Genomic DNA, 8,997 nt, shown 5'->3' on the forward strand with positions numbered 1-8,997 from the left:
TGAAAATAGGGGGTCATATTTGAATTTACAGAAATTTGGGGGCCATAAAGAAAACTGGTCACAAAGTAGGGGGCCATATAGAAATTAACTCAAAGATTTAACCAATTTGTTCTGCATTTTTGTAAGCTTTGCACTACAGGTAGTGTCGAAACAGTCAGTCATATTTTTGGTTCTTGCTCAAAGTTCAAAAAATTCATCTCGAAAACTAACAATAACATGCTTCAATCTCTTAGTGATGATCCTATTCTTAATCTTCAGAATTTGCTTAACAAAGAAGGAAGTTGTTCAGTGGAATGGATTAGATACACTTATCTGATTTGGATCTGGTGGAAAGCGCGAAACGAGATGATCTTTAACTCCAACCTTCCTGACTTGATGAAGTGTTGGTGGCTGGTGAATCAAGAGGTTTGCTCATTTTTACCTTCTATTCATTTATCTCCTGATTTGATTACCATGCAGGAGAACCTTTAGCTCCCTCCTCCACAATCAAAAATCAAGATTAACGTCGATGGTGCCTTTAACCCTCCATTTGCGGCAGCAGGAGCCATTGCAAGAAACAGTAATGGAGAGGTTTTAGGAACGAAATTAACTAGATTTCTGACGATTTCTGCTCTACACAGTGAGATGTGCAGCTTTGGTTTAGGGTTAGAGCTAATGGAAAAAATGGGATTAGGTATATATATATTCTAGAAGGAGATTCTAAAAATATGATCGAGTTATTATCAGACGGCTCTCAATTTATCCAGTGGCGTCTGGTAAGAGAGATTAGGGATTTACGCATTAAGGTTGCTCAATCTTAGGTGGAATTACAGTTTTGCCCTCGGCATTCTAATGTTGAGGCCCACAAACTGGCGCAGTTGGCTATTTAGCCCTTGATGGAAGAAGTTAACTTTCATCCTTTTAGTTAATTTATGGTTTAACTTGGTTTCTGTTATTTTTTTTTCTTTCTTTGGTCCGTTGGACTGATGTGTTGCAAGAAACCTTGTTTTCCCTTTATCTATGAAAGCTTTAATCAAACAAACAAAAAAAAACGCCCAACTAAACCTCCATAGGGTACCTCAACTCTTATATCAATCAGACTCTGGCTATATAACCTTTACTAGCTTCCAAGGTGGCTTCCCTTTCAATGTACTACTTGCTTTGTAGCCCAAGTAAGTCTAGTATCTCTGTTGTCTTTAATAATAACTTGGTAATATCCGGTTGCCTTAGCTGATTGGTGATTTGTTGAGGCATGGTAAGAGTATATGTGCCCGTAAAATTTCTCATAGGAGAACATTAGAGGGCAAAAGGGCTATAAAAGAAATTAGAAACAGGAAATTCGTCATGGACACCCAAATCCATTAGGACACATGAAATATAGAGACAAATTGAATCGGATCGACCAATGAAATATAGAGAGATGTGAGAGAAGAAAAAGGAAGAAGATGGAGTTACAGAAAACTTTTTTAATTATGGTCGCTGGCCAGAGATAACCGAACGAAATTTTTATGACGCATGGGTGAAAATAACTTTCAGAACTAGCATTGCATTTAACTAAACTTGATTATAAAGAATTGATCAAGTCAACCTTGCAAAATACATTGTGTTTTATCAACCAATTGGATTCAGGGCCGAGGCCACCAAAGGGCATGCGGGGGCACGCGCCTCCATAAGCTTGATGGTGACTTTCCTTTAACATCACTCCAAAGTCCCCTATAAATCCTATTTCCATGTATACCCACCACCATCAATATTAAGTATAGTTTATGCCATTGGAAAAGAGTCTTGGACCCATCGGCCACCTAACTCTAATCCAGTTCTTTATATAGGAAACTATATTACATGTATGTTTTTCATAATTTAATTTCTCGTAAATTAAATCTGTTATGTAACACCATTTTTTGCAATTATCTACTCTCTAAAGTTTGGTTTTTGTTTCTTTTTGCATTACATTACATTACATGATCTTCTCTCTTCTTTCTTCACTCTCTCTACTCTTTCCCTCTCTCCTCCTATCCTCTCTCCCTTTCTCACTAAATCCCGGGGAAGGGGATCTCCACTTCTCCGGAAATCCGCCTGGTTTTTCAGACGAGTAGTCGTCTGAATTTGGAGGAACCAGATCCAGAAGCCTTCGTCTGCTTTCCAGACAAAGGGTTCCGACGAAGGAGTTCTCCCCTTCGCCGGAACTTAGACATAGAAAGAGAGAAAAGAAAAGAAAAGAGGGGAGAGTGAAATAAGAGAGAGAGGAGAAGAGAGAGAAAGTCGTCGCCGGCCGGCGGTTTATACCGGCGACACGAGGGGTGCGTTTGGGGGTGTTTTTTGGGTTTTCACCCTTTTTTTCCCGAATACTTTTCTTTGGTGGCCAATACGCGGACAATCGTTTTTCTTATATGGACAACTATTTTCGGGCCCGATGCGAGTCAACAATGCTTGACTTAGTTGACTTTGATTTAATGAGGGGACAACTCCATAAAGTCTTAAATACTAATAATTAGTAACTTGTGGACTACTAACAAAAATAATAGTTAAAGATTGAAAACCTAAAATGTCTTCTTCTTCATCTTCTTCCTTCTTCTTAGTCTTATTCTTCTTTCTTCACTTCTACTAAAAGTAAACTGTAGTTTCTACCATTTGTTTTTATCAAACCCTAGATGGATGAAGAAGACAAAATCTCTTCTTAGTCTTATTCTTCTTTCTTCACTTCTACTAAAAGTAAATTGTAGTTTCTACCCTTTTTTTTTTATCAAACCCTAGATGGATGAAGAAGACAAAATCCCTCAATCTGCACCTAAAGAAGTTTTTCCGGACGTTTTTATAATAGGCATTAATGAAATTGATGAGGTAAAACAAAACATAATTTGCGACGAAAATCTGGCAAAATCGGACAATTTTCCAGATTTTCGTTGCAACTTAGCTTCTGTTATGCCATATTTTCGCAGAAACTAAGTTGCGACGAAAATCTGGCAAGTTTCTGATTATGCCAGATTTTCGTCGCAAGTAATGTTCTGTTATGCCATATATTTGCACAACCCCAATTACCAGATTCATCTTCCTCTTCACCATCGTTTTCAGAGTCGGAACCAACAGATCCATCTTCGTCTTCCACATCTTCTCTGATTTTCTCTCCCATCAGTACCATCTTCTTCTTCATGGTTGGTTTTAGAGTTTTAGGGTTCTACCACCAATATTGCTTCTCCATGGAATTTTTCTCTCTAGAAATTTGGGTGATGATGAAGAACAAGTAATAGAAGAGATGAAGACTAACTAACCTAGGGTTTATGGAGAAAGAGGGAGTTGTCCCCTTAGAAACGGATGTCCATATAAAAATTTAATTTTTTTGCGTTGTCCACATAAGATAGTTGTCCATATAAGAAAAACGGTTGTGCGCGTATTGGGCACCTTTTCTTTCTTCCCCAAATGAGCGTCCTAATTTTTTTTCTTTTTTTTTTTTTTTTTTTTGTTAAAAGTACCCTGGCGTCGCCACTGATCGGATTGCCTATGAAATCTCCCATCAGCAAAATGCAGTCTCTTCAATCTCGTCAACTTCCTCTTGTTAATCAAATCGATATAAAACACAAAATCAGAACTTCGAATTAGTAAATACCCAGTAATGAGATCTCATTTTGTTCTATTTGGAGATTCAATCACAGAACAATCTTTCACCCCAGGTGGATGGGGAGCTGCTCTTGCCACAACTTACTCCAGAAAGGTTCGTTCTTCTTTTACTTCCATCTCTCCTTCTTGCCTTTTATAATTCTCCAATTTCACCTTTATAGTGTTAATTGATCTTCTATAACAAAACCCAAGTTGAAATTTACTCTTAATTTTTCTTTGATTTGTGTTAATTTCAGGTTGATGTAATAGTTCGTGGTTATGGTGGATATAATACTAAGTTGGCTTTGTTCTTATTGCAATACCCATTTTTAACTTTAGTAAGATCTCTCTTCCATATCTTCATTCACCCCTTTTTTGATTTGTTTCTTGTTTATGTTTTTTCTGGTGTTTGCGCTTGAATTCAGATCTGACTCTACTGTGTCTGACTCGAGTTGGTAAAGATTGTTTATATTTTTGTCTGAGTCATGAGTCAGACTCTTCTGAATATTGCTGACTCGGGCTAATTTTGGTCTGGTGAGTCGGACAGGAAATAAGTCCGAATTTAGAGTCCATTATAGTCAGACTCAGACGAGTCAGAAACTCAGATGTGAACATAACAAAAACAAACACCACCTAAGTGTTAAATTTCACGATTAGGTGATAAGCGAAGAGATAAATTTAGCGTATCTCATCAGTAAGTCCGTCTCTTGGGGAGGTTTTTCTCCTCTACCCCTTGTATTATCGATATTTTTGCTCTGTGGCTGAATGGTCTGACTCTGATTGGATGTATTTTTGTCTGACTCGTGAGTCGGACTCTTCTGAATGGCTGACTTGGGCTAATTTTGGGTCTAGTGAGTCAGACAGAAATAAGTCTGAATTTAGAGTCCATTATCTAAAATACTCTCTCGTATTCCTGATCGAAACAAGTAAGACTCAGACGAGTCAGATGTCAACATAACAAAAACAAGCACCACCTAAGTCTGTCTCTTGCGGAGGTTCTTCTCCTCTACCCTTTTGTGTTATCGATATTTTTTTATCTTTGTTGAATTCATTAAACTAATCGAATCGATTGTATTCCTTTTCATTATTGTTCTTAAGTTCTTGATGGTTTTTCTTATCATTTCAGGGTAATAATAGGAAACCTATTGCTACTACAGTTTTCTTTGGTGCTAATGATGCAGCCCTTTTAGGGAGGACTAATGAACGCCAACATGTACCGACAGAAGAGTACAAGGAGAACCTAAGAAGAATTGTTCATTACCTAAAGGTTAGAAATCTAAGAGTTGCTCGACTTTGAGAGATTTCGGGCTTTCACCTCATTCTTAAGTTCTTATGACCTGATATTACCAAACCTTCTTTGGATTTAGTTTATTAGGTTGATTTCTTAATGACAGTTTGGCCGTGATTCTCTCATTGTTCAATACCTACTTCCTTCCATGCAATTATGTTTCGGCATTCCCCTAAACTTATCTACTAACTTTTCATACTCTAGGATACAATGTGAATTCATGCTCATGTTTTTTCATATGATGTTGATTGGCAGGATTGTGCTCCAACGATGTTGGTGGTGTTGATCACTCCACCACCAATCGATGAGGATGGACGTGAAAAATACGCACGGTATTTACACTCGTCTCCTTCTTTTTGGCTTTCTCTTGCCTTCTCTTTTTCTTTGCATCGCTTCGGTCTTATATCATTCCTTCTTTGTTTTGATTTTCTTTTGTCAATTTATCGTCTTGTCAAAAACAGAATAATGTTTGCATTTTTGAGTTTTCAAGGTTAAACATTTGGAGTTGAGAACACAACTGTTAGATAGATTACTCCATGCTTAGTTCATAATATGCATCTCTTCCATATGACCAAAAAGCACTCGAGAAGCTACCCAAGGAATGTTCTTTATAATTGGCTTCTTGTTGAAACTGATCTTTCTCGACAGTTCTTTCTCAGTTATAGGTAATTAGGCTGAAGATAAAATTTCATGTTGGTCTTGGTTAAAAAGGCATGTTAAGGTTTTTTTTAGGCTCTGACTCCCTGTGCAAACCCGTGTAAACAATGTGCAAACCTTACTTGCGCAAACCTTACGAGGGAGCTGAAATCTAAAATAGTTGGATCTCGTTTGACAAGCGAAAATTTGGCCTAGGGAGTCTTGACCAATTACTCAATAAACTATCTACTTGGATCTCGTTCTGTTTTTCTATCAAAGTATGATTTGATTGTAGTCTGCTCCGACAGATCTTTATACGGTGACAAAGCAAGAAAACTTCCCGAAAGAACAAATGAAGTAACCGGAGTTTATGCAAATCAGTGTGTTGAGCTAGCTCAAGAACTAGGAGTTCTTTCTATTAATCTCTGGTCCAAAATGCAGGAGACTGATGGGTGGCAAAAGAAATTTTTAAGGTTGATTACTTCAACGATGAACTTTTTCTTTTCGATTACAAGTATCGATTATTTTTGTTTCTTCATAGAAAGACTTCTCATTTTTTTCCCCCCTTTCTTTGCTTTTAGTGATGGTTTGCACTTGACAGTAGAAGGAAATGCAGTGGTTCATGAAGAAGTTGTGAGAGTGTTAAGTGAAGGAGGATTATGTGCTTCGAAAATTCCATATGATTTTCCTCTCGAAACTGAAATCGATGAGAAGAACCCTGAGAAATCTTTCCCAGAGAAATGCTTCAATATTAGTGACTTCTCATAGGTTATAGTCTTTTTTTTGTGTTTCTGTTCCTAGTTACCATTTTCAAGACAAGTACTTAAATGTATCATTTGTGTTGCATTATCAAGCGATGGCTGTCCATTTATCTTCCATGACATATATATATATATAGAGAGAGAGAGAGAGAGATGAATATTTAAACCAAACACAATCAAACGAATGAAAACCCATTTTTCTATGTCTATCAAGACATATAAACTTGGACAGTTGTGGTTTTTGGAGAATGACAAACAGGGCAAAGATTGATAGATCCTTCACAGTTTTTACACAAACATAAATGCCTACAAGGCAACAACAAGATCGATGCCTCATTTCCCTTGCACAGTTTGCAACTAATCTTCTGCATCTTCAAACTTCTATTCTTGTTGTCGTTGGGAGTGACAGATTCCCCGTGTCTACTGTCATTTACGTGATTATTTTTATCCACGTAAGAAGAAGCTGCGTCCTCAACTTCGCTATCCCCGAACCCTTCTTTCACTTCTTCAGCATATCGTGCAATAATGTTGTTAATATTGCTCTTCAAAACATTGATCATCGATTCGTTATATATTGCTCTGGAACGCCAAGAATGGACTTCTTTAGCTACCTGGTTTATCCTTTCGACTAGTTCCATGTTCTTTCGATTCCTGTCATCTATCTCAATCTGTTTTTCCATTAATTTCTTTCCGACTTCTTTCTCTACAGCACGAAGAACTGAAGCCATATGCCTTTGGTTCATTTCCCTTGCTCCCTTTGCCATTTGTTCCTCCTGTTTATCAAGAGCTTCTTGTAAACATTTAGCTGGAAAAAAAAAGGAATAGTTCGAGAAGACTAAAGTAGTGTGGTGTATTTTAATACCTGAACTCTGATAAAATGTTCAAATTCTTCCTTCTGTCTGTCCATCTCGTTCGTCAAATTGTTGCTGAGGGTTGAGACGATAGGAAGAGTTGCCATTGTTCTGTCATTTGCAGATGCGATAGAGGTTTTAAGTTCGTCGTCATATGACAACCCCAATCCAGTAGAAACGGGATTTGTCATAATAATGTTAGCTGAACGATCAACTTCATATTGGTAGAAGTTACCGTTCAAGCAGAGTTGGCGCTTTTGCTGCATCGGTGAGTTTTCTGCTTGTCTACGTCGTTTCATAGGACGGCTAATAGGAGGCATAAGCTGATTCCCCATGTAGCTCACTGGGTCAACCCCACAACCTGCTATTCCTGTGGCATTCGTTGCAAATGCACAATCTGTTGAGAGATCAGCGAGGTCAGAATATAGTACTTTGTGGAGGGGGGCTAAAAGATGATTCTTTCAGAAAGTATATCGTAGTCGAAATGAATGAAGAAAACTCGAAAAGAAACATCATAAAAACTTCCAATGCTAAGTCAATCAGCAGTAGAAGTGCACAAATAACTCAAACCACCAAACGGCAATAACTACAACTAATTTAACCTATAACAACAGAACTGATAAACAAATTGAGATGTTCAGTGTCTACGAGTCTTGCAAATCATTCCTTTACATTTACTATAACTATTACTGGAATGACCCAAGGCTAACGAGTACAAAATTTTCTTCCGGCCGAAGGTTCCACCGAAAGGCCCCGACATAGCTGAAGACACATAATTCACCTACCCACGTGCTCGACAATGTCCTCACTAAGCCCAGACTCCAAACTCTCTCCCAAGCGAACCTAGGACTATTACAATTTCATATGCTACCTATGGACATGAGTGAGATTTTCTTTTCATCATCTATCCTCAAGTCCCTCCATCCAGAAGGTGTTTTTACCTCATTCCTCGCCGAATTACCAACCGGGGTTCAATGTATCATAATTTGTGTTTTATGTTTGATGTCCTAATCTGAATGAGATTGAAATCTTCAACTAAATGGTTTCTTTTCTACTTGATTCTAGCTTGAACTTTGCCAGTTAATGAACCCAACAATTAGACTAATGAGAATTCAATAAACATTTATCGAAACAACCGAATCCTATAAACAGAAACCGTTTTTAATCGAAGTTACGAATCACATAACAAGAAAGGAAATTAGGGTTATGAGAATATGAACAACTTACAATTTCCAACTCCAAAGAACTGCAACTGAGTTGATTCATCAAAATCATATTGAAACTGGTTATCTGATTGAATAACAGGAAATTCAAGATTTCCCATCTCATTTCTTATCATCTTCCTAAAAATACATAAATTTCAATCAATCAGCCAAAAAAGAAAAAAAAAACTCAAAAGATTATAACTTTTGAATACAAAAATGGTGAATACAATTAATTAATTATATACCTAGGTACAATGATTGAATGAAGATGACCTAATTAATCTCCACAATCTTACCAAGATTTCAAAATTCCCTTACCTAAAATTCTAAAAAGATTGATATATATTTATATATAAAGGGTAAGAATTTAAAGTTACCCAAATTTATCTAAATTGATAGCTGTTAGATGAAGATTTAACGCTAGTTTGAAGGAAGAAAAGAATGAGAGAATTAAGAACGGATCAATGTGGTTTAGATGATGAAGATCGAAAAATCTGTTATTTAAACGGTATTCTGTTGTTAATTTTTTCATCGTAAAATTGAGAGCTAACGACGGACGAGAAAATGAATCCCCCATTTTCTCTCTCTCTCTCTCTCTCTTTTCCCACTCTTTTCGTTTTTCAGTTTTCCCACCAAAACTGAGTTCTTTATGGCCGGCCTCATACATATTCTCCCTATTTTAT

General features: G+C 37.1%; 2 protein-coding genes across 3 annotated transcripts; one reads left to right on the forward strand and one right to left on the reverse strand.

Annotated features, from left to right (window-relative positions):
- The first annotated feature begins 3,378 nt into the window (after positions 1-3,378).
- On the forward strand, positions 3,379-6,373 carry LOC147547650 (GDSL esterase/lipase At5g62930-like). Its single transcript, XM_086670597.1, has 6 exons — positions 3,379-3,688; positions 3,831-3,911; positions 4,700-4,840; positions 5,117-5,193; positions 5,806-5,970; positions 6,079-6,373. The coding sequence occupies exons 1-6, from the start codon at positions 3,590-3,592 to the stop codon at positions 6,263-6,265; spliced, it is 750 nt and encodes a 249-aa protein (XP_086526723.1). The 5' UTR covers positions 3,379-3,589; the 3' UTR covers positions 6,266-6,373.
- A 45-nt stretch (positions 6,374-6,418) lies between these two features.
- On the reverse strand, positions 6,419-8,997 carry LOC147547651 (putative BOI-related E3 ubiquitin-protein ligase 3). Of its 2 annotated transcripts, none has more exons than XM_086670596.1 (4): positions 8,560-8,997; positions 8,337-8,452; positions 7,121-7,506; positions 6,419-7,031 (listed from the first exon to the last, which is right to left on the reverse strand). In XM_086670596.1, exons 2-4 carry the CDS (start codon positions 8,446-8,448, stop codon positions 6,468-6,470), a joined length of 1,062 nt encoding a protein of 353 aa, XP_086526722.1. In that variant the 5' UTR covers positions 8,449-8,452; positions 8,560-8,997; the 3' UTR covers positions 6,419-6,467. The 2 variants fall into 2 exon arrangements, with proteins under 2 accessions (XP_086526722.1, XP_086526721.1); XM_086670595.1 differs by having other exon boundaries at positions 8,692-8,923.

This window comes from Eschscholzia californica, unplaced genomic scaffold (genome assembly GCF_041429995.1).
Source record: "Eschscholzia californica isolate CP2 unplaced genomic scaffold, dmEscCali1.0.p SCAF_3, whole genome shotgun sequence".
NCBI classification, from domain to species: Eukaryota; Viridiplantae; Streptophyta; class Magnoliopsida; order Ranunculales; family Papaveraceae; genus Eschscholzia; species Eschscholzia californica.

Excerpts from the sequence above, each read along its gene's own strand:
- LOC147547651 (XM_086670595.1), bottom strand. The coding sequence starts at position 8,891 with ATGGGGGATTCATTTTCTCGTCCGTCGTTAGCTCTCAATTTTACGATG. Across the intron at positions 7,507-8,336 it reads GTTCTTTGGAGTTGGAAATT|ATTGTGCATTTGCAACGAAT; the intron begins GTAAGTTGTTCA and ends ATCTCTCAACAG. Across the intron at positions 7,032-7,120 it reads AACATTTTATCAGAGTTCAG|GAGGAACAAATGGCAAAGGG; the intron begins GTATTAAAATAC and ends CTTGATAAACAG.
- LOC147547650 (XM_086670597.1), top strand. The coding sequence starts at position 3,590 with ATGAGATCTCATTTTGTTCTATTTGGAGATTCAATCACAGAACAATCT. Across the intron at positions 3,689-3,830 it reads CCACAACTTACTCCAGAAAG|GTTGATGTAATAGTTCGTGG; the intron begins GTTCGTTCTTCT and ends TGTTAATTTCAG. Across the intron at positions 3,912-4,699 it reads AATACCCATTTTTAACTTTA|GGTAATAATAGGAAACCTAT; the intron begins GTAAGATCTCTC and ends TTATCATTTCAG.